Here is a 26,190-nt window from a genome sequence, read left to right as displayed (position 1 = left end):
ACAGTGTCAACTTAGATGAAATCCATTTGAACTGCTATTGTCATTTTCAGTAACATGTCTAAACTATTTGAAATGGACTGTGATTTTTAAATATCTTCTTCAGAAAGGTGAAGATTGGTATTATGGCTCAATTCAGATTTTATCATTTATAAAATCCAAATTTGTTTTGTGGTTGTCATCATATAAAACAAGTAAGAGTGCTAAGATTTCACAAATTTTGTTGTAATTTGTTCTTCCCCATCCCACCTTTGAAACTGAGTCTCTGGGCACTGGTAACAATGGCTAATATGTTTGTTGCTAAGTTTAATCAGTACAACATGGAGCTTTTTTATTCTTTATTCTGTGATTATTGTACCAGCTATTAATTAGGTTATTGTGAGTGTTTGGACCATTATTATAAATTGTTTGGGACTTAGGTTTCTGTTTTTTGTTCTCTAAAGCCCAAGTGTTACTTGGTAGTCTCTGTGTAATCATTGATACCCAAGAATTAAAGAGGCATTAACATTCATTTAGATTGCTCAACTTTCAACCTGGTCTTTTAATTACTGTGCTGAACTAATTTGGGGGAAAAAATTCAAGCCTTTGAAAAATATAATTATACAGAATTGTCCTTTATTGGGATGCTTCCACGATTAACTGTTAATCAGTATCCTCCACAAGGTGGGTCAGAAAGCCATACATTTATTTTAGTGATGATGACTTTCATCTTTACAGTTATCCTGTATACTTTCTATAATTTAAAAAGTTTCAAACTATATGAAAACTTTGATAAAACATCTTGGTAAAAGAACTCCAAAGTGTATGTCAACCTATAAACAGATTAAAGGAATTAATTTTCTTTATAACTATATCTCCAAATATACTCTGTCAGATCACACCATAATTAAGTAGCCTTTAAGTTGCCCAAAATTCAGGAAGTGTTTCAGTGTGGTATATTCATATTTAGAGTCCTAAAGTCAACCTGTGACAAATATGGAATCTTTAATTGAACAAAGTGCCCATTATTCTAAGTGTTGGCTTTCTGTTGAGCTAGATTGGGAGTGTTGAAATGTTTTCTAACAAGTTTCAGTGTATTACTTCATATTCACCAATGAAAAGTGTCAACAGTGATAAATTTCTTTACTTGGGTTACCATTGTACAGGCGTATTGTAATGGTATAGTTTGATATCCTTAATGTTAAAACCAGTATAACTAAAGAGGCTGGTAAATTAGAATTTTCCAATATCCTCAATCCTCCCCCCACCCCCCCACCCCACCCCCCTCACCCCCGAGTTAATTTGCTCTGCTGACTCCCTACACGAGGTGGCAACAGCTGGCCTTTTTACTGGAGCTCAGAGGGATTAGAGGGAAGGAATCACAGCAGCGTGCTAGGCCTCTTGCCTCTGTTGACTGTTCTTTATTGTTTGATGCCTGAGCATCTCCCAGACAGCAAGCAATTGTTTCTGGAAACTTAAAGTTTGTTTCTCTTGGGTGAATACAATGCTGTTGGGGCTCCTCTTTGTGTTTCTTCAGGTTCCCAGTCTCCTCTTATCCTTCATCCTATGCTTTCTCTGGATAATTAGAAAGGAGCAAAGATAGAACCTTTGTATCTTAGTCTGCATGAGATTCAGTTGTGACGCTAAAACTTAGTCATACAGTCTATTGATCGAAGTCTTTTTTGTACTGAGCTACCAGATATTCAGTAACAAATCATTTTTATAATGAAAACTTTGTTCTTCATAGTTAATATTATTTGATAATTGCATTATTAAACAAATGTACTAGTGCGTTTTTGAAATAATGGTAAGAAGGCAGGAAAGTGATCTAAGACTCCATTTTTAAAAGCTAAGAGTAGAAGAGCAATGTACTGTAGCTACTTAAATCTAAAAAGATGCTTTTGGACTTCAAAACATTATTCTGATTTATAGAATAGCTATAGACTTTGTCATGGTAAAACTTGAATAAAAAGCAGATAGCTAAATGGAACCCTTAGTTAGCCAGTATGTTTTATTCTAATGTATTTAGAAAGGAAAAATTTTAAGATACTCTTGAATTAATTTCCAGTGGTCACTTTACATTCCTAAACTTCTCCCATGTCTCCCATATCTTTGAGTATTGTTATGGATAAAAACAGTAACCCTGAAATATTGTTGGATTGAAAATCATAAGAAAGATTATTAGACTTTAAATTGCACAAAAAAAAGAAAGTTACATGTACACATGTAAAACTATTTTCCTAGAGGATTGGCCCTGGCATGAATATTTCGACAAGGCTCCACAGGTAACTCTTGTCATCCAACATCACCCATCACCACCTGCTCCTGGACTGGTACTCTTGATGAGTTCTCCCTCTTCACAGCAAGACAATATATTGTTTTATTAATTGGGATAAAATTGACATGTATCTTTTGTAAAATCTGTTAGTGTGACTGTTGAAAATTTGGTAAGTTAATTACAATAGTATGTTCATTTTCATTTTGTGTCTGAAGACTTAACCCAAGAAAACGATTTTAAAGTGTCATTGAGTTGTAGAGTTCTAGATATCTAGATCCAGAGGGAATCTTTTTCTTTTTCTTTTTTTTTTGGGGGGGGGGGAGTGTTACCAAGGATTGAACTCAGGGACACTCAACCACTGAGCCACATCCCCAGCCCTATTTTATTTTTTATTTAGAGACAGGGTCTCACTGAGTTGCTCAGCTCCTTGCTTTTGCTGAGACTGGCTTTGAACTCTCAGTCAGAGGAACTCTTTGAACCACGCCCAGCCAAAGGAAATCTTTTTTAAAGGGAAAAAAGAGTGGGTGCATCACAAAGAATAGAATAAGGTGCTCTGGAGGAAACTGTGAACCATAAGGACCATAAGCCCTGCGTCCTCATTTGTTTCTTAATACTGTTGCTGTGGGGTTTTTTGGCCTCAACACTATTTCATCTCTCCTAGCTTATAGCATTTCTCCAAGCAGTGTTTCTCTTTGTCTTTTTTTTCTTATGTCACTCACCATACATCCTTCTTGATCATTATCATGAACCTAAACCATTATTTTTCCTCCTGCCTACCTATTTGCCTTCCTTCCATTATTAAAAACCTTATTCAGGTACTGCCAGTGGGTTGTTCAGTTGAACAGAATGAAGCCTTCCCAATAATAGCAGTTGTAAATCAGCCAAAATAACCATTTAAAGAAAATATTTTCGGACTGGGGTTGTGGCTCAGTGGTAAAGAGCCACATGCCTAATACATGTGAGGCACTGGGTTTGATCCTCAGCACCACATGAAAATAAATCAATAATTAATGTTTTTAAAAAAACAACATGGAGTTTTATAAAAAAAACAAAAAAAGAAAGAAAATATTTTCATGTCTGTATTGATACTAACCCACTCTGCCAAAGTGATCTGGTTCAGTCTTCAATTCACCATACCTTGTGTTATATACTATACAAGTTCTGTGAATGTTTGATCATGATCTTTTAGTGCAGAATCTTCATTAACCACCTTCTCTTGACTTAAAAGGGAAGGAGGAAGGTTCTTTTCATCCTAAGAAACCTTTCTTCTACTCTGTCTCACCAGCAAACTGCCATCTCGTTTCTCATGCAGCAGTTTACACTTGCTGTGTTCACTTTTATACTCACCCACTCTTTTCCTCATATCTTGTAGTCTGGCTTTCAGCTGCATATAGAAACCTCTTATTTATAGATCACCAGTGTTTCCTAATTGCCAGTTCATCCAATTTATTTAAAAAAAAAAAAACTTTACTTTTTATGTTTATTAGGAATTAAGTTTATTAGAATACATTCTCTTAAAGCACTTTTAGGAATGGTTATTACTAGAAATGTGTATATTGGAAAAAGGGAAAGATTGTTTCTGTTCACTCCAGAAAAATAATTTGTTTTAGGCTATCGGTTCTTTAACTCTTCCTCCTTCCCTCCACTATTGAGTGAACATTTATTCTTTTTTTTCCTCCCACTTTTTTTATTGGTGCACATGAACTCTTTAAGATATCTTTTCTGGGTAAAAGTGATTGCAGTTTTAAATTCTGCCTTTGTAAAAGTATTTTTCATAGTAAGGTAAAGTTGACAGATAAAAGCAGCGAAGGAAGATAGTGAAGGATTATTCCACCTTGAGTCTGCATAGATGAGCCAGGTTCTGCTTTTATGTTGTTGTCACAAAAAATTAAAATTAAAAAAAAAAGAAGAGTTGACATAAAACATAAAGTAATCCTTGGGGAAACAACTGTGTGTTAGAAAAATAGTTATTTACACACAGAATGCCATGTGACGAGGCTCTGGCAGTGAGCTTTCTGAGTTACTGATGAGAAGATCCAAACTCTAAATAAGCTTTTAGAATGGAGCACATTTTTCATGGCCTGAGTTTATTTTTGAAAATCATGATTGAGGGATATTGATAAATTGGTACAAAATTAAAAGGACATCAACTTCTCCATATTATTATATAGACTACTGGTACTCAACACTTTGTTAACAAGTATATTCTTTTTGCTCTAAACTCAGCGTTTGTTAAAAGTACTAATAAAAACAAGTTTGCTTTAGTAATCTAGAGATTGAAATTGCAGTTTAAAGTTAAGTTTATGTACTATTGTGAAAATATTATTTGATTTTCAAAATGCCAGTGCACATATTTAAACCTAGAGATTACGCTAGTTCTCCCCTTCTAATAATGCTTACCATTTTTTCAGCAGAGAAATTAGGGCAAATATTTTTATTGGGATTAAATTTCATTTGGTTTGGTTTTTTAACTTTTATGTTTTTGAGTATTCTCCCCAGTTCTTAAATAGAAAAAAAAGAACAGAAACCTAAATATAATCAGAAAACAATCCACTGGCCTATGCAATAATTATAAAAAACAAAATTAAGCAAGAAATGAATATATTTTTGACAGAGAGAGAGCTCTTAAAGAATTGGTGAATTGATACCTGCCTACCTAGTAGCCTTTGTGTAGTACAGTTCTCTGGGTGGTTGGAAGGGTGGGTTAAGGATGAAAGGAATGTTAATTTTTTACAATTTTATATATTTGTAAACTACCCCCTCCCCCCCATTAGCACAATTCAAAAATTACCTTAGAAATTTTATAATTTAATTATCCTATCCTTGGAAATAGAAGCTAGTGCATGATATGTTCAGTCTTCAAAGTTTCAGATATCTTCCTGAATAATCACTTGATGGTTGTAGTACCAAGAGACATTGCATGGGACCATGTAGTAATTGCACATCATGGTATCCTCCTCAGTGGTTGTAATTCACACTGAATTCTCATTTAGTGCAACTTCTCATCTTGGGTCCATCCTCTAAAAAAATGAATTGAAATCTTTCTTATACTCATGTTGTTTTCAAGCTTGTTCAGCATATTTTAGTAATAGATTTTCTCTTTTGTTGTTACCGCCTATGTACAGCACATTCTGTTTTAATTTTTTTCTTAGAACAGTTCTTTCATCTGTTCCCTAGTTTTAGTAGTTTGTGTTATAGAAAGAAGTTTGCTGTTTTTAACTTCTCCTTTCTGAGCCAAGAATTTGAGTTCATTGTTTTTTTTTTAATCTTTTGAATCTCTTTTCATTGTACCACTTTACAATCTGAGTATATGTACAAATAGATGTCTTTAGACAGATCCTTACCAAGTACACTATCCTAAGTTTAGTGGGTTTTTTTTTTAAATTGTTATCATCACAGAGCTAGTGCATATGTATTATGGTGAATTAGAGAAATATAGGTGGTAAAATTTTAAGTGTTGCCAATTAGAGATTACCATTGTAACATTGTAGTTTAACAATATTTGGAATGTGGTCCTAGCAATATAATTTCTGGAACACAGTTTTCATTAAGAGTACTCTGGTTGTCTTCCTATTGTACCCCCACATCTTCATTTTCAGTGCCCTTATTTCTAGTTTCTCATCTGTCAAAGCAAGCTAAATTCCACTTACATTTCCTCTTATAAACTTATTTTAAAATATTCATTCAGAGAAACAAGCATCATTAATAAAACCTGTGGTACCATTTACTTTATATAGTTCCAAGTATCCCAGAAACCATTATTATAGTGTAACATGTACTAAAAATCACTGTCCTTTGAAAGTTAATCCCCCACCTGCATTTGGGGCCCTAGCCTTCTTATGTGTATTTGTGTTTTCATTATGTCTCTCAGGTCATTCTCATCTTAAAACTAATGGATTGATTTTTACATACAATCTAGCTACTTTTAATCTTGATTTTGTTTTACTCAGGAAAACTCTTTGTTTGCCTACTGCCCTACTTAAAACGGTACACTTGCTTCTTAACTTTGTGGTCTTTTATTCTCACTTGTGCTAAAATAGTTTTTTCCAAGATTACTGTAAATAAGAGAAAGTAATAGCAGTTAGAATTAGAAAATATTCCCATATAACTGTACCATTTGGTACTTTGGAATCAACTTTAATTTGTCCCTTACACTTGTATAGTACTTTACATTTACAAAACTTAAATTTCTTTTAAAGTCATATGGAGCTCATACGGCATTTTCCCCATTGTTCATAGGGAGAAATTGATGTTCTTTGGGACTAATAATTTTTAGCCAGTTAACATAAATAGTTATGACAAAGCTGAGTCTAACAATATATGTTAGAGGTAAAAATCTTCTTGGAATTGTTTTTGGATTCTATTCATCTGTAGTCTTTGGGCTTGTGTTTTTAGTTGATCATAGGTCACTCAGTTCATATAATTTGATTTTCTTCTTTTGAATTTTTAATATATGTTAGTTTTAGAGCCTACTCTCCTAGAGAAACCAGTCATTAAGAATCTAGAAAAAGTGTTTCTTCAAGATGTGCATGTTTTCATTCACTTTAAAAAAGTAACTCAGGTTTATAGTATTTGTTATTGCCATTTTAATTTGCAATTTTACTTTTCTACAGAGAAAAAGAAATTGCGATATAAAACTTAAATGATTTTCTAATTTAACAAATATGCGAAAGTAATTCTGAAGTTATTTTTATTTTTCTGAGCCTTATTTCAGCTTATGGAACCAATGCAGGGTAAGCATTTCTAATCTGAAATCCAGAATGCTCCAGAATTCAATTTTAAGTGCTAATGTCACACTTTCCTAAGTTTTTGGATTTTAAATTTTCAGATTAGGAATGTTTATCCAGTAGAGTCTGAACAGATATTCCAAAATCAAAAAAATTTAAAAATAAACCCAAAATCTAAAACATTTCTGGTCTCAAGTATTTCAGATATTCAACCTGTAACTACACCTCCTTCCAGGATTGCTGTGATAACAGAACTTGTAAATCAGCCTAACAAAGCATGAATACCTGTTCTTCCTGTGATTAATTTAGTAATACTGTATGCTAATGCAACATCCTATTTAAGAAATATAACTTTTCTTTTTTGCATTTTATCTCAATTTGTAACTATTAAATCCTGTAATTTTTAATTTTGTATTTTTGTGTGAATTTTTTAGTTGGGTTCATGAATCAGTACATTTTCTGATCTTATTTCATTTTACTTTTAAAATTACATTTATGATTTGACTGGTTAAGAATCATTCTCATGATTTATTCGTCTGTTACGCCTCCTTTTTAAAGTTTCAGCACTGAAGGTCTTTTGACAAACCAATATTTATAACAGTTTGACAGCAGGATGAGGAACAGCGTTTGTCTTTGTAACAGCTTGAAGAAAGACCCTTTCCAGGACCCAGTCATGCAGTTACAATCTTGACCTCTTTCTTATGCTGGGAACATACATACAGCAGCACCTCCCATGTGTTTTCTTGTCCCATTGACTGTCCATTCACTTCCCATCTGTTTTGCAGTCTTAAAGGAACAGAAGGAGCCCTCTTCTTATAAATCTGTCTTTGCAGGTGATAAATGGTGTCCTATCTCTTTAAGGACTGCCTGGGTGGTTTTTCTTTCCTTAAAATGTTTCAGCTTTTCTCCTAACAAAATTCAGAGCAATAATATACTTTTGAGAATGGAGGAAAATAGAAAAGAAAAACATGATCGATTTTTTTTTTTTTTTCTTCCAAAACTTATTTAGCTGATTGGGACAAAATATTTTACTGATTTCTTTTCAGTTTTCCCAATTAATTGCCTAAATTAAAAAAAAAAAAAAAATATATTGATATTTAGGTTTTCCTGCAGGGGCAAGCAAAAGAAATGTATTCACTTTACAAGTGTCTTCTCCTTTTCTTGGAGAAAATAAAACGTGTTAAATGCATATATAGAATAACTTTTTAAAATTTGTTCTAATTAGTTATACAATAACTTTTAAAAGTTTTATAGCTTATAATTTGAAGTGATAGTTATAATATGGAACATTTTGTGTACTGAATACAATATAAATAATTCAGTCAACAATTGTAGTCTCATGGTAGAATCTAACTTTTATATTTTAAAAAATGATTATGAATGCCTTAAAAATTTATTATCTTTTAGTTCTATGGCTGAAAATGAATGCTATAGATATTTATAATTTTGGGTTTTCCAAGTGTTGAGCGTAAATAAAAATAAATTTCTTCACCTATGCAGGAATTATTCCTAGAAAGTTAAATGTTACAAATATGTGTTTCCCATCCCCACCCTGCAAAATGTTCCTAAATTAATGACTTAAAAAGCATTACCAATATAAGAAGAGCACATTTACAATATTATGGTATATTGTGTTAAATCAACTGGCTAATGGCATCTTCTACAAACAAGATTTGTTAGTTTCTTCATTAGTTTCCCAGCCTGTCCATAAAAGGATTTGAGGCAGTTTATAAACATATATTTTATACAAAAGATAAAAATACTTAAGTGAAAACATTGAATGGAAGGAAAGGGAAAATATAAGCAAATAAATAAAGTGAATCTTGGGTTAAGATTGGTAACCCCTTACATACTTTGCTAGAGGCAAAATGGCTGGTGTACATTAAAGTTGGTGATTGATGGTGACTGTCCCACCCCAACACAGCAGGTGCTTAGCAGAAGAGTAGGTATCCCAAGAATACATACCTGAGATATGTATACTTCTCATCAGTCCTCTTAAAGTAGACACAGAGTTAGATGATATGAATCAAATGGCTACATATAATCATGCATTTCATGGACTCTTCATAGTAATGTTCCTCAGTATAAGTTCATAAAGAATCTGTGGAAAATGAAAATGACACAGTCCAAATTCATGGTTGTTTGGTTTAGTTTATCTAAAGATAAAACGTATTTGAAGAACTAGATGAGGGCTAGGACTGTGGCTCAGTGGCAGATCACTTGCCTAGCACATATGAGGCACTGGGTTCTATCCTCAGCATCACATAAATAAAGACAAGTCCATCTGCAACTAAAATTAAAAAAAAAAAAATTCAATGAATTATACATCCTACATATGCAATCTTCCATAAATATTATTTCTTAAAGATTTTACACCTATTGACATTAACAAGCACCTGGAAATCATTAATCAGTGAGCTGAAATTAGGTTTGCCATCCACTTAGGAAAGGTGATGGGTCTAACAAGTATAAAAACATGGATACAAGGCTAGTCCATGTGCTTCTATACTAAAGTCTTTTGAAGAATAGCCTTCAAAATATGGAAAAAGTATTTGAAGAGGTTTTGATTATATTAGCCAAAATGAGCCTGGCTGAAACATAATTTGTAATTTACTTCACAGACTTTTAAGACAATTTTCTTTCAAAATTATTTTGTTAAGGGGTCATAAAATAGCAAATATGTTAATCATCTTTACTGTTTGAATTAAGTTATGGTTAATTTGGTTCACTCAACTATAAATAATGAATGAATATTTATGGACATCTATTTCAGAGCAAGTGTTGTACTGGGCTCAGTGATTTTAAATGATAGATTTTTTTTCTAAGTAGGTAATTCATATAAGCACTCCCTGCTGTTCCCCACATTGATTCTTGGAAAAAAACATAAAATTGATCTTTCCAAAATGAATCATATAGCCCTGTGAGAATGTATTGCAGTTTATGATTACATTTTTTTGCCAGAAGATTAACGTCAAATTAATAAAAAGACATCAAGGTAAACAGAAAGAAAAGTTTTAAAAAATACAGTTATAGACATGTGATCAATTAGAACTAGGACTGTGATTTTTTTTAAAATTGAGTTATATTTAGGTCTCGAATGCTTGAATTTTTCTTAAAGAACTAATATACTAAAACTGAAACTCCAGAAGATTTCTCAAATGTTTGTGATTATGAAGAGATTTCTGAGATAAACCATACATGGAAAATTAGTAGATAATTATTTTGATATTTGCTATTTGACTTGTTAGATGACTTCTCCACAGTTGTAAGGGTAGTGGCAAAATGCACATTGTAGAATAAGCTATGAAGTGTACATCACTTTATGTTCTCTCCTTTCTAAAAATGATACAAAATATCCCCCATTGATAATTAGAGGATTAGAACAGGGATTTAAAAAGAAAAAAGTTTATTAAACCTTTCATTATTGTATATTACCGTGAAGTCCATGTCTTAGAAGATTTTGTATACAATAACACTTATGCTTTTTAATTAGAAACATGGAGCTACCAATTATAGTTCCCAGTCAGCTTAATAAATAGTCATGAAGAGAGTGGATGTAATTCTAGCCCAAACAAAAATTTCCATTTGAATTTTGGAAATAATGTAAATAACCCAGCCTTCACAGATCCCAGAGGTTTGGGAACCCCAGTTTTGGAAGTCCTATGTCAGTCTTAAATAGCTTTTCAGGTGCCTCCTCCTTGTGTAACAAGAAGAAATATTCTGTTCATCTTCATTAATGAGTCATTAAAAATAATCATGCCTATTTCTAAGGGAAAAAAACTACAGGGTCCAAGACCCAGAAGATAAATGCTACATTGAGCTATACCCATTTGACTCTGTCTCTTTGATTCATCTTTTCATCAGCTTTCAAGTGCTTTATTTTTTATTTGTCAAATTGAAGATTTTAACTATCGTTTTCATCATCTTGAATCTGGTGTCTTATTTTTTTTTTCTTTTTCCTTTCCTTGTTTCCCTGAATCTTGGATTCCTTTAAATACTGAACTTCTAAAGGTAATTGTCTAATAAAAGGCAGATATTTTCAGAAACAACATGTGTTACACAGTATGACATGTTCCTTTAATTTTCAGTCCTTCAGTGAACAGCTCTTTATAACAGAATCTCACCTACAAGGTGTCCTAAAGCATGGTACAAAGTGCTTATGCAGCATGTTATGGAGCAGTTCTGTTGAGGACATTTGGATCTTTGAATGTGTGGTTTGCTTAAAGTACCCTGCAGTAGTAAGTTTGCAGCTTGTTTCATCATGCTTTCTTTAAAAACATCAAAAGTTGTAAAAGGTTTATTTCAGTGCATGTGGTAGTGTTTTGTGTGTGGTTCTTTGTTCCTGTTCTAAACTGGTATTAACCACTGAAGTGAACCTTCTCCCGGGTTTGGCCTTTGGCATTCACAGTGTATTCAAAACCTAATTACAGATTAGTCTATATTTGAGACTTTAGAGCAAGTATCAGAAGACTCAAAAAGAAAATGAGAGTAGCAGTATCATTTCATGTGGAGATAAAGAGACCCAAAACATGAATGGGTGTCAAGTCATCTAAAGAGAAGAAAAAAGAAGGAACTTCATTCACTGAGACTGGTGGTTTATGAGTCGGGGATTATGGGAATATTCATGACTCAATCAAGAAGCACAATGAATTGATGTTGAAATAGCTCATCTTTTAAGTAAACAGTGGGTAAAATGGAAAGTAGACTCCATATTCACTTCATTTGGAATTGTGTAACGAAATAGTAGTTTGTTAATCCCTTCCTGAGTTGGTTTCATTTATCAAATAAGTCACAAATTTTGTCAGAATTCTATAGTTATAAATATTTTAATAGAAAAGGGAGTTTTCTTTATATATACTCAAGCTGATCTGTATTCATATTCCTGGTTTTAACTAAAATATGTCATTTCACATGAAAGATAGTACTTGTAACAAATAGACTTAAAATAATAGTATTTGATTTATTACTATTGACATTCAACTTGTGATACTGAATTATACTACATTTGAGTCACAGGAACACAAACAGAGCTAACTCGTCAAACTTTAACATCCTCATCCTTAGTCGTGATACCTGTAGGATTTAATGAGGACCAAATGGAATTTCTTTTCCTTCCCCACTCTGCCACCCCCACCACCCCGCCACTCCCTGGGGATTGAACCAGTGGCCCTTTACCACTAAGCTACATCCTCAGTTCTTTTTTTAATTTTTTTTTTTTTAAACAGGGTCTCCCTAAGTTTCTGAGGGTTTCACTAAATTTTGCTGAGGCTGACCTTGAACTTATGATCCTCCTGCCTCAGCCTCCCTGTTCACTAGGATTACAGGTGTGTGCCACCACTTGCAACTGAAATGTCACATTTGAAATTACCCCAGACAAAGTAGACACTTCATAGATTTTAAGTGAGAGAGTGCTCACTTAAGTGAGAGAATGCTTCCCAGAGAAGGGATATCTTCATGTCCCTTGCTCCTGTGCATTGTATAGGTGAGAGAGTGACAAAGAAATGATTTTTTTTTTTTTTTTTTTAGCTATCATTAAAAGAATACATCTGTGACAACTACTCTTTTTTCTTGTAAGCTTCCTTTCTGTTTATGACACCCATCCTATTCCTCCTCGCTTACTTAAGTTCCCTTTGTGTCATTTTTGAGGTTTCAAGACATAGTGGTACTGTGTCCTGATAGTCTAATTGTAAATTTTCTAAAAGCAGAACTTTTTAAGGGAAATTTGATGGTTTTTTTTTTTTTTTTTTTTTTTTCTGTGGTTTTCATGTTAAATAGTTCTTTTACTTTTATTGGGGAAAAGAATATTTGCTTATCTCTTCATTTCAGAAGGATTTGATTTTCATTTAGGCCTTACAGAGTTTGGCACCTGCTTCAGAGTGGCTCTTGGTATCTTTTAATACAAACAGCTCTTGCTCTGAGTGGTCTCTTTTGAGTGATGCCACTGTACCTCATGACCACAGATAATTTGTCCAACTGAGGATAGAAGTCATTGATAGGGCAAAAATGTGGCTAACTGGCCCTGTAGCTGCCTGTTTGCTCTCAAATCCTATATCAAATAGAACTGGATTTTCTCTCTTCATATGGTATGATGTACTCAAGTAGAAATATTTATCATAGAAGTGTTCAGAGGCACTGCTGAGGCTCTAAATGCATCTTTGAGATTTCTGCATGCTATTTAAGTTAGGTGATTTTTTTTCAAGACTCTGTCCATTTTCAGAGTTCTTTGAGACAATTTAGAAAACTTTTTCCTCTGCCCTATACCCTTTTTTAAAAATCCTTTAACTAATGGACTACTTTTGTGAAATATTTCTACTCATTGCAGAAAATACACTTGACTGTTTATAAGCAACTAGATGGAATAATTTTTAAAATTAACAATGTAGCCCTATTTTGGGAAGGTAAGTTTGTTTACTAGTTTGACTGCTATTAAGAATTGAAAGCCAGGACTGAGATGTAGCTCAGTGGCAAAGCGTCTGCCTTGCATTTGCAAGGCCTTGGGTTCAATTCCCAGTCCCCACCCCCCCCCAAAAAAAACAAAAACAAAAAAGAACCCCACCAAAAATATAAGATTAAAAAAAAAAGAAAGAAAGAAATGAAAGCCAGCCTGTCAAAATATATTGACCAAACTAAGAGATAGGTTGGGATTATTTTCTCTGTAGTTCCTCTAGTTTAATCTTATGTATAAGGAAGTAATGTTGCCATTGTGATAACTCATCATATATTCTCAACAAATGGTTTGATTAAAACAATAGACCCTTCTTCCCCATAGGTTTTATTTTAATCTTAATATAGATCAAGAATTAGAAATGCTAAGTTGCCAGAAAAAGTATATGACATTATGTTCTTTATTCACAACCTTGGAAAACTCTGTTGATTGCATGCAATGCTAAGAATCTATAAAAAGATCAGTTCTTCCTTTTATTGAGTACTCATCACTGATGCCCCCTTGCTGTTAAAAAGGTCACCTATATCTTTTTTTTTGGGGGGGAGGGGGGTGCTGGGGATGGAACCCAGGGCCTTGTGCTTACAAGGCAAGCACTCTACCGACTGAGCTATCTCCCCAGCCCCCACTTATATCTTTAATTGCAGATTATTTTCTTTTAAATATAAATGTTGAATATATATTGTATCTTCTATGGTTTTTCTGTGGATGCAAGTAAAATGCTTGTCAGTTATACCTGTAGATCACTTGCTTTGAACCAGTCATCTCACGTTAATTGATAATTCCCATATATGTTAAAAATGTCAAAAACATGTAATCATGCTTAACCTGTATTTTAATATAGGAGATGCAGGATTAAGTTGTCAGTGAAGTAGTATAGTTCACATTTGTAGAGGAAATCTACACTTCAGAGAGAACTTACAGATTTTATTTGGAAGTCTGTAAACCTGAAAAACATCAAGTAAACACTGTAAAACTACCTTTATTGACTCTAGTGTTTTTAAACTTTTTCCATTTACAATTTGAAAAGTACTTTTCTGTGTGTATTTTTAAAGTGTTATCACCCTTCCCTGTATGTTGTGAATATCTTCCACAGTTTTCTCTGCTTTTTAATCTTACATTTTGACAAATGAAAGTATACATTTCTCATGGCCAGATTAGTTGATCTTTCCTTTGTTACTTCTGTTACTTTATACTTAGAAAGTCATTTCCTAGACTAATAGCAGTTAGAGACCCATCTGTATTTTCTTTTCATTTTTTTTAAATGTATTTTTTGGTATTTTTTTGGTTCTTTTTGGTTTTCTTTATTCATTTTTTAAATATTTTTTCTTTTTTTTTTTTCTTTTCATTTTTAAAAAATGGTTTTACTGTGTTTTCCTATTTCATATTTGCTGAGTCCTTGGTTGGACTCCAAAGAATTTGAGAATTTATTAAAATTCTACACAGAATTGTCCATCTATTCTGTACATGCATTTTCTGTGTAAGAGTCTATGACTTTTAATAGAGTCCCAAAGCACACACCTCTTGTCCTCTCTCTTCCAAAAAAAAAACATGTAGACTTCAGGTGGTATGGTAGGACTCTAACTTTTTTTCCTTGTACTTCAAATAAACCTTTTAGAAAGTGATGATCTCCTGTGATATGCAATGCCTTTGAAAAATAATTTTTTTTATTTAGCTTACTCATTCATTATTTCTTTTTATCTCCATAGAGAAAGTTAGAGAAATTCAGGAAAAACTTGATGCTTTCATTGAAGCTCTTCATCAGGAGAAATAAACTGTATTAAGTGAGTAAAGATTCTGCTGCTGCATTGGTACCAAGTACAAAATTTGTATTTTAAATTTTTTTAGCAGTGTATTATTATGCTTGACTATATCCTGCTTATTCCTTACGATGTAATAATTTTAAGGCATGAATCTGAGAAATAACTTCTGAATTTCATATATATACTCTTCCTTTAAATAACTTGATTGCCGGGCTGGGGAGATAGCTCAGTCAGTAGAGTGCTTGCCTTGCAAGCACAAAGCCCTGGGTTCGATTCCCAGCACCACAAAAAAATAAATAAATAAATAAAAATAACTTGATGCCTTCAGACTGAACCAAAAATATTCTCTAGCACTCGTTATAGACAGAGCAAAGGTGAATAAAGAGCTAAGATATTTTATAATCTGCAGATGACTCATTATCTACATGTAAAAAATTGAACTGTAGTTTTTGTTTTTTCACATATTCATAATCATTGGATAATTATGTATATGTTAAATATTCAACTGTGAATTTTCTATTTGGCTTGTTTACAATGACTTTAATCTTAATCTTACTCTCTTTTGTTTAAAACATTTAGATATATCTTTTTTCTGTTTAATTTATATAGCCTAAGAATTTATTACTCATCTTGATATGTTGACACTTGTCTGATTCTGTTCTGGCATTCTAAGCATGTTCTTAATAAAATGCATATTTAAGGATTTCCCTTAGTGGCATAGTCCATTGTTGATCATCCCCAAGGAATTATAATCAGTAATGGTTTGCTTTCTTTTATTAAAGAATTCGAAGAGGGAAATGCTATGATTAAGCTGTTATCATTTATTTAAATATTTCCATTCTTTATCTGTGAGCAGCATACAAGCAGCTTGTGTGCGACAGGCCCATAAGCCCAACTACCACCTCTTCTTCTACTGTAGGGGAAATGTTTTTGAGAAAGCAAACTAGAAAGAGAGGCACTGCTCAGACCATATATCATTCATAAGAGTACTCCAGCAATGAATGGGAGAGGAAGGACTTAGGTTTCAAGGAAGCTTTGCTGCTTTGTTTTGCTTGTTTCTTTAAAGGACAGATGTATAGAAGTATACAAAAATACAGAATTATCTTTAACACAAGCCAAAAATAACTTTGGTGCTTTTATAAGTCTTTGTTTATAAATGCTTTCTGCATCTTCCATGTGTAAAAAGTTATTTTAAAAGTATAAAATGTTCCAGTATCATCCTGGTCATAATAGTTACTATGAATAGTACTGTTAGAGATAAACATTTTCAGTGCTTCTTGAGCTAGATCTTCTCCTTTTTAGCACCAAAGTTCACATTACATTTTCATTTATAGATATGACCTTTGGGGAAATTATTTATGAAAACCCATAGAAAACAAAAGTCATTAAAAATACAAGCTACTTTTTTTAATTAAATGAGGAAGTTCAGAGCCAGCCAGTATTTTATATAATAGTATCTACTCTCTAACCTGGTCAGTGTGATATCTAGAATTACCATTGCTACTGGAGACACGCCTCTTCTCTGCCAGAGTGTCTACCCCAAGAGCAGTACAGTGCAATCCTAAGAGGCAGGTCGTGATGATATTGGGGCATGGAGAGACCTTGCACATGGGAAAACCATCCTAATTTTTCTTGTTTCCTACATGTCTGGAGTCTCTAAGGCCCTTCCCAACCCTTGTGATTTATGACTCTAAACTCTTAGAAAATATCTATGTATTGGACACATGATCTATTTTTTACCTTATAGATCCATTCAAAAGAGTAAATCTGGCAGAGTGGTAATCTTTCTTAGTTCCAGTCATTTTTTTTAAGTTACCAGGCATCGGGAGAAATAATTCCTCAATTAAAGTTTCAATGTATGTAGGGTTCCTTAGTTTTCATTTTTTCTTTTTTAAAAAAATAGTTTAAAGTAATTATAATTCTGATAAGTAAATATTATTTACTTCTTTACTGGGTATAAAGAAGACATTTATACCCAACACAACCATGTAGTCTTCTAATATTTTAAACTTTTTCAATAAAAAGAAATTAATTCTAGTGTGTTTTTATTCAGACATCATACTTAATAAAATTGTTAATATTTATATTAGGTGATATTCTAAATAATTTCAGTAAAACTTGCAAACTTAGTTAAGCTTCAGTTTTTTGTGATCATGCAGTAATAAAATTTGTTTAGAAATTTTAGCATTTGTCTCCCCAGACCTAAATTTATCAAATGGGTTTATTTTTACAGAATTCTACTCACAATGTAATCGCCTCTGCATACATCTGGAGAAAGAAAACTTCAAAGTTTTTTGTCCTGCCTCTTTTTCTTCTGCTATTTCACCTTTCTACCCATACAATAAAGTCAGGATACAAATAATTTATGTACATTACAGGCACTTTAACCATCAGCTGCCTTGAATGAAAGAACCATGGAAATGGCGTTAACATCCTATTCAGTTGTTTTGAAGTGACAAATTGGGATTATATGATTGATATTACCATTAGGTATAGTCCTTGAAGATAGAAACTTGCTCTTTGCTGTTGTCTTATTTGTGGTGGCACTAAAATTTATTAACAGGTGTTACTCACTGTCAGTTTCTTTTCCAGGAATATAATGCTAGTTGTTTTGGAATAAAACATAACAATTTTTAAGAAGTTGTCAATTGTATATAAAATGATAGTAGCCTGCTAAGTCGTTGTCTGTATCTTTAATGTTCTGTATCCAGTTACTATTTGACTGTGATAATTCAATTTATATTCACCACATGAAAGAAAACTGGTTAACAGAAGAACCCCTCAGATAGGTTAATTTGGATTATAATAATTCAGTGTATATTCAATGGAAGAAGCAACCCTTCATTGCTAGCTGAGAAGTTAACCTTGGAAGCTGTCAGTAGCAACTTACCTTCAGTTGCTATTTTTACATTCCCTATATCCATTTGAAATTAATTCATTTTGAATATTGTATACTTAAGTTAGACTTTCTGTTAACAGTGGTTTCTTTTTTCCTATTGACAAAGGCATTGGATCATAATCCAAAAGATGAAAAAGATGAAGGATAATCAATTGACTGATTTTTTTTTAGAATATTATCAAACATTTGAACTAGGAATCAGGAAAAGACTTACTTTCATATTATTTTTTCTTTTCTTCTCTCAGTGCTGGGGATCAAACCCATGGCCTTGCATATGCCAAGCAAATTCTCTACCCTTGGCTACACCCCCAGGGTTTCCATACACTATCTTAAAAACTTTCAACAACTAGAACAATGTTAACCATTCCCTCTCTTAACTGAAAATTTAAAGAAAAAATTTAAAGTTTAATTCGTTGCAGTTCAGTTACAATAATACCCTAACAACATTTTTTGTTTTATATAATTTTTATTGGTTAAAGGACTTTAAAGCAAATGCCATTTTTTTTTTTACTTAAAATGTCCTCTCATTTGCTACCTTTTTAAGTCTTTATTATGTTAATAAAACTGCCCATTGTATTACAAGTTTTATTCTACAGTTTACTTAATTTTGTTTTCTTGGAATTCCCTTGCCAATCCCCACTTTTTTTTTAATCAGTAAAAATTGATAACCCCTCAAGATCTGACACATAATATACAAAGATGGAGAATGTCAAAATATTTCAGAATGGAAATTTAGTGAATTTTTTTTTACACTGTTTGATTAGAAAAGTAGATCCAGTTTTTAGCAGCTAACAGCAATATACACTGTTTTGTAGATGAGTAGTCAAGAACTTTTTGTGTTTCTTTTGGGACAAGGGGCAAGGGTCAACAATTCTGTAAAGTTCTGTACAAAGATTAGGAGATGGCCTCACTGCTTAATCCCTCTAGCCTCTACCTCTGCCGTCACCTACAGCTGCAGTAGGTAGGCAACCCCTCACTGAGCAGACATCTTGCAGGGTAATATTATGCAATTATAAAACACCCATTACAACTACATACGATTTCTTTAAAAAAAAAAAAAAAAAAAAAAAAAACACAGAAAGAAATAGGATCATATTTGTTATTGTGAACTTTGGAGGGAAAAAAATGCCCGCATGTTAGGCAGTGATTTTTATCACATTCATTTGTGTAAATTTTAAAAAGGGTCAGGGGGATGAAGAAACTTTACTTATTTGAGGAGATCAGTAGTGTAACTTAAATATGTTAAGTAGATCATAAAAGCATATTATTAACAATCCCATGTGAGTACTGACATTCTCTCTATTCCCTTCATTAATATAGCTTCTTTCATGATTTTTTTTCCTTTTCATCTTAGCTGATCTCACACTATACATGCTTCCCCCCCTCCCCCGCTAAAAACTAGGTATTTATTAAATGCATATGTTGTGGAGAGAAAAAAATAAAATTCAGTCTCAACAGTAAATCCTGTGTGTTGTGTCTGTAGTTTAAAAATTAAAAGTTTTTGCAATTTAAGGAAAAAAATAATTTCAGATATTTAATATGCAGAAGTGAAGTGAGGACAAGAAATCATTTGTTTGATGTCAGAACTTGCAAAAAATGGGGAGACTCAAGCTCTGTATGGAGGCTGAGGAATTTTAAATAGATTATAGCCAAAATTAGTTGGTCAGGATGTTAATTTTAAAAATCAGTGTGTGTAGGTGATTCCCAGTAGGAAACAGGTGGTGCAGCTCTTGCTCTCCACTGTCTTTTTTTGAGCTGGTTGTGGCTGTAGTCACAGGCAGAGCAGTCAGCCTTTCTCGTTGTTTAATTAAATTCTCTCCTCTTTGTATTACCCTTGCTTTCCAGGCTTTATTCAAAGGGACTCCTTCACATAAATTATTTAGTGACCAAATGTGAACCAATAGTGTAAAAGTGATTAAGAAACATGGTAGAGAGTTTTGCTTCCTAGTGTTACAATTTGGAAATTTGAAGTGCAAGATTCAGCCTATGGGTTTTAAAGGTGAATTCCTTAACTAGTTAATAATTTTGTATGTATTTATTTTAGATATATTTATCTGAGAAAACAAACATGGTGTTTTTCTGATAAATGGGATCATAGTAATGGTCTTTATCTCAATTCTCAAGGCTGGTATATGTTGTACTTTCAGATATTTTAGCAGTATGGAAATATGCTTAAAATGTGTTTTCCCTTTGAATGATCATGGCTATGTGTTGTTTAAATATTTAAAACTTGTTTTCACTTGTGCACTGTGAATGTACTTTGTATTATTTTTTAAAAATAATACTACATGTAGATATTGCAGCTTATATTTTGCCTGTGCTTGATCTAAGGTCATTTGTGTAGATGAGTAATTAAAAGAAAATTAAATCACATTATAATTTTTATTATTGAAGAGCATCTTTTAAATTTTCTTTGTTTCTAATGAGGAACCCTATAATATAACATAATTCATGGTCTAACAAACTTTTTAAATGTAGCTGAATTCCATGTACCCGACTTGTGATAACTAAGATGATCATATGTTATGCACATATTAAACAAAATTGATAAATATGGAGAACTTGAGGGTTAAGAGAAGTACTACAAAAATTGTTAAAAAGTAGGACAGTGTCAGGCGAGTTTGAACTGGGTGATCTTGAACCTGAAGAACTTAGTTGAAGACATCTATATCGTAAGTTATTAAGTTAAACCTGATTCCTGAAATAACAGTTGAGTTCCTATTATGAAACTTGAGAATGTATACATAATCCCTCTCTGAAAGATTCCTTGTGAGTGATGTTCACACTCTGTAGGGCCAGTGTTAAGGTTCATTTGGGATCAAGTCATTGACAAGGAGGTAACTACTAGTTTTGTTTTTATTTGTTTTGTTTTTTTTGTTTTTGAGACAAGATTTCACTGAGTTCCTTAAGGCCTTGCTAAGTTGCTGAAATTGGCTTTGAACTCAGACTCCTCCTGCCTCAGCCACCTGAGCCACTGAGATTACAGGCGTGCACCACCACATCCAGCTAACTACTACTTTTACCTGGTTTTAAATCAAACTTGTTCCTTTGTCTTTTCAATACAAAATTCTCATTCATATTTTTATTCATTAACCCAGGTGTAAATTCAAGTAGTTGAGATGATTCAAAAATTTGAAAAAACGGGATGAGAGGCACTGCTGAAGACCCAGACACCTTGAGGTGATACTGCCAGCATCCTCCCCCAGAGATAGGTCTTACAACTCTGTTAGGAGTACACATTGCACTCCGTAATATTCAAAGCAAAATAATGGCCATTCCATTGCTTACTCATGAAGTTATTGAGTCATAGAGGAACAAAATGGAAATTAGAATTTTATACACTATGGTTTATGTGATCAAGCACTTAACCAAAGCTCATGAGACCTGCAATATTTGTGAAATAATTTGTAGGGAATAAGTTAATTCCATCTTTTTGTTTCACTAAAGTTTATCTGAGAATCAGGCCAAATCAGAAAGCAGTACTATCTGGACTACTTACCTACTACCTCTTTATCTAATATTAATGCCCTTGACTTCCACAAACAAATGGTACCAGCATATGATGCACTTATTTGAAGAAAATACATATTACCTTGCAAAAGTCTAATCTATCTGTTATCACATAAGTTCATCAATGTTAGGATTACTGGATAATTTTGTACCAGCAGTTTCCTCTTCAAGCAGACACGTATACTTCTTTCCTTCTAACCATGAGAATGCAAGACCTCACCAGTGAGTGTCCTTACTTCAGGTGCCATGAAATGCTGCATTTAGTTTACCTCTCAAGTGAAGGAATGAACCCAGCCATTTTCTGCTGCCATAGTCTGTGTTCCATTTTTTTGTTGTTGTTCACCTCTCCTTTCATACATCTTAACACAGAAGTGATCCTCCGTCATTAGCAAAATGCACTGAATGCCATTTCTCCTTTAAGAAATGTATTTGTCACAAAGCATCCCACCATTATGTATAAATGTAATGCACCAATTAAAAATATGGGGAAAATGAACTTGTCTAGGCAACTTATATTGGATGTGTTCACATTTGCCATGATGTTGCCGGTGCTATATAACCTATCCCCTTGATGCCAAATATTTTTTTTAGAATTAATTTATATATAGTAAAAACTAGTAATCACCTTACCAATATCTCAAGGACACAGCATACACACGGTGACAGTGGTGAGCCTGCCTCTGCACTGCCACGAGCAAGACTGACAGCAAGAGGTGCCTGATGTGTGTTTGGAGGAAGGATGTGGAGAAATGCCGAAGTATGCAGCCATTCCAGGAATATGAGCACATCCTTACTAAGGTCTTAGCTGGACTCAGAAAACAAAGAAGAGTATTATGACTGGCCATTAGAATTTGGGGATCCATCTAGAAACTTCTCTGAAATCTTTTTAATTTTCAGTATCCTGTCTTGCCAAAGAATTGGTCCTATGGAACTTTTGGTTTTTCTTTGAATGTAGAAAGTCTGAATCCAGAGCAAAGAAACCAGGGTGTTTTTTGTGTTTTGTCTCCTTTATCACAAGCAGTATTATTTCCACTTTATAGATGAAAGAATAATGTAGACTCAGAACAATTTTAAGTAACTTGCACACGGTCATTCTAAAGTAACAAAGTCGAAATTTGAAAAAAATCTGATTATAAACCTGTGTACTCTCTGAAATGCACTCTCCCTCCAAAAGTACTTTAGGACAAGAAATGTGTTTATACTATCAGGAACACTTTCCATTAAGGCACATGATGTACCTAAAAAGAGCAAAATGAGCTGACTCATTTCATAATAGAAATAGCCCAGGATAGTTTTCCCTCACTGTATGAAGCTGTCATTGCATTGCAAGGATCGAATTACCAGCAAAGATATGTGATTCCCCATGCAGCCCTACTGGACAAGATGAGATTCAGGAGTTGCAATTTTATGTCAGCCAAAGGCCTTATGTGTTAGGAGTAAAAATTAGTGTTTTGCAATTTCTCTTCAACATGTTTAATTGTCTCATCTACCCATGCAGAGCCTCTTAATCTTTTTGAGTTAACCTAACTGTTAAGAAACAATTACTTTTACCCCAGTTTTTAAAACCTTGATTGAATATTTTCTCAGATTATTCCTTTTGACTGTCTTCTTTTGTCTAACACTTTGGAAAGGTATTAGAAGCCATTACAATTGCAACTAAATTTTTTTCCAGAAATCTTAGATACATTTCTTCTTTAATTTTCTTGCCTTGAGATATTTCTAGCTTTCTACAACTATTAGAATGGAAATAGCTACTTTCCTGCCAAAATTATTCTGAATTCATCTTTTCAGAATGCCTAAAATGAGTGTGTATTGAACATCCCTGCCATTTGCTGTCTCTGCCATTTCAGAGGCTCTCAGCCCAGGCACAAAGCCACTTTCGTTTTCATACCTTCACTTTCTTCTTCTAAACATTTGACACATTTACATTCTTACTAATTACAGTGGTCATAGCTGAATCAAGATTGTGGAGTGTAGTTTTGTTCTTGTCGAAAGTACTATGTTGGGGTACCCTATTGGTGGAATGAGGCATTTGGTCCTGGATGTTCTTGGGCATCCCCCACTTTGAGGCAGTTCGCCAGCTGTGTATTCTATGATTGGCTGGACTTTTGATGTGCAGATACTACAAGTTGGTCACAAACTTGTGTACAATGGGCCTGTTCTGGTTCATGTGAAAATCAACATCCTTTTTTGTGTTCCTGGGTGACAGGATGCTACAATACTATTAGCATTTGCAAAGAGTGTGCTCTGTCCAAGGGTGTAACCACAGATCTTGGGCTGCTCAGTTTGTGTTTCTCTATTATGTGAGAGACACAAAGAAGCTGAAGGCTGGCAAAGGCCTGTCAAATCTTGTAATGTAGCGCTCGACCCCCAAACTCCACTTGGCCTCCAAGCATCTCTTGTTCCCTGTCCCACCCCTTTCTCTGAATGGGCTCTGAGGTAGGTAAATGAATTCAGCGGCTGGTAGGCGGGGATTCCTTTCTGACCTCATTCCTGTACCATTTGTTTGCAGGCTTGTAGGGGGAGAGGAGGACATTTTGGAATCCTTTGTGTCAAATCATTTTCTTGCAGGTTGGGGAGTTAATGGTAACTTTGTCTGAAGCCAGCCAAGCAGAAAGCCTCCACGGATGAGGCGTGGCATGCTCAACCTCCTTACAGCTACAAGATGAGAATATGGAAATGAGGAACTTTCCAGAGCAGATGGATATGCGGCACGTCTGCATGTTCATCGTCTCATAGTGGGAAGCTCAAATCTTCCCATGTATTTTAGCACAGAATAGTTAATTTGTTTTAAAAATATTTTCCCCTTTCTCAATCATCGCTTTTATACTGATGTCTATAGTTTGAGTGATCTTTTGTGCAACCAATTATTTATATATTCTAAAGTAGTTTAAAAGCCTCCTAATATCTGACTAATTGTATAGGGTGTGCTGTGACTGGAAGAATTATATAAGTTTTTTTTTTTGCTCTCATATTTTCTTTATCTGAAAAATGAACTACAGCTTTAAAACAGAGATAGCTCTAATTTTGCAAAAAGAGGCCCAGAGAGAAGCAATTTATCCAGCTAGTGTTGGAGCTAGAAACTTCGTCTCCTGATGCCCAGGCAAGTTCTGGTCTGTCCCATGAAGAGTTAAGTCCAGGACCATGATTCAGTGCCTTCACAGCCAGGCATTTGTAAGATAAATTGGGGTCCTGGATATTGATATGAAACCTCTCAATTTTTAAATGCTAGCAGCTAAATTATAGCTTTCCTAAAATAAAATGACTTCTGGTCCTTCTTTAACATACAGTTTTATTATGAGGCTGAACTGGAGGGAAATTCTCATTTATTAAATTATCTACTGTGTTCCCAGTATTTTAAATACATTGCCTCACTTATTCTTTTAACATGCTAAGTTGGCATTATTTTACCAACATGTCAACTCTTTAGACAAAGGTTGTCTGAAGTTCCATAGCTCACTAATTGACAAGGCCTCTATGGGAGCCCATGTCTGTTTGGACACAGGACCCAGAAAAAGAGCAGGTACAGATGAGATGGAGGTGTATTAGTAGTTTCCTTCCCCCCATCCCACTACCCTGAGGTAACAGTTCCTTTTCATAGAATGAGTCAGTATTATGGTTTCGATAGGAGGTGAAATTACTAGATTGTGGTAGCTATAACATAATCAGTGGATTAATCCACTGATATGGGCTAGCTGGGTTGTAACTATAGGCAGGTAGGGTGTGGTTGGAGGAGGTAGGTCACTGGGGTCATGTCTTTGGGGTTTATATTTTTCCCTTGGTGAGTGTGGCTCTCTTAATTCCTGTTGCCATGACCTGAGCTGCTTTCTACCACCATGCCCTTCCACCATGATGTTCTGCCTCACCTTAGGCCCAAAGCTATGGAGTCAGCCAAACATGGACTGAATCTCTGAAATCACAAACCAAAATAAATTTTCTTTATGTTGTTCGTGTCAGGTGTTTTGGTCACAGTGATGAAAAAGCTGACTAAAACAGAAATCAGTATCAAGAGGTGGGGTCATTACTGTGACTAACCTGACCATGTGGTTCAGAAGTTTTTGGAGCTGGTTTGCAGGGGAAGAAATTTTTGAAAAGTTTGAGGATACAAGCTTGTAAAAGCTTCAGAATGTCATAAGCATAGTTTAGGTGTAGGAGCTCAGAAGACGAGAATGTCCATTGACTGTGAACAGAGAAGACTGGGCTCATGGGGTTTCAGAGGAAAAGGAGGATTCTTGGAACGTGTACTGGAGGCCATTTGTGTTACATTCTGGCAAAGAAGCTGTCTACATATTTTGCCCATGTCCTGAGACTTTGAGGCTGAATTTAAAAGTAATGAACTCATTAATCTGACACTCAAGTGGTGGCATGGATATTGCAGGTGGCAAGTTTACTGTGATAATCAGGAGGAGGAAATTTTGAAAAACTTCAAGTTTGACCAGAAAAGTATGTGTAAAAGTGGGGCTAAGGAAGTTGTGATTGTTAAAGACATTACAGCCACTAAACACAGAGTACTTACCCAGAAACAATAGGAAAGATGGCTTGAGAGCAACTCAGAATTGGCAAGGCCACACCTAAGACTCAAGGGAATAAAGGTA

At 34.0% G+C, this 26,190-nt stretch overlaps 1 protein-coding gene across 4 annotated transcripts in view; it reads left to right on the top strand.

Annotated features, from left to right (window-relative positions):
- Positions 1 to 19,170, top strand: part of OPA1 (OPA1 mitochondrial dynamin like GTPase) — an 81,244-nt gene extending 62,074 nt beyond the window's left edge. For all 4 annotated transcript variants that reach the window (XM_079101457.1, XM_079101455.1, XM_079101456.1 and 1 more), the window contains 2 exons: positions 15,133 to 15,207; positions 17,420 to 19,170. In XM_079101457.1, coding sequence (XP_078957583.1) covers positions 15,133 to 15,197 — 65 coding nt within the window. In that variant the 3' untranslated portion in view covers positions 15,198 to 15,207; positions 17,420 to 19,170. The remainder of the gene's footprint in view (positions 1 to 15,132; positions 15,208 to 17,419) is intronic.
- Positions 19,171 to 26,190: the final 7,020 nt, after the last annotated feature.

The sequence above is a fragment of the Sciurus vulgaris genome (genome assembly GCF_902686455.1).
Source record: "Sciurus vulgaris genome assembly, chromosome: 10".
NCBI classification, from domain to species: domain Eukaryota; kingdom Metazoa; phylum Chordata; class Mammalia; order Rodentia; family Sciuridae; genus Sciurus; species Sciurus vulgaris.
This window is presented reverse-complemented; position numbering and strand designations above follow the sequence as displayed.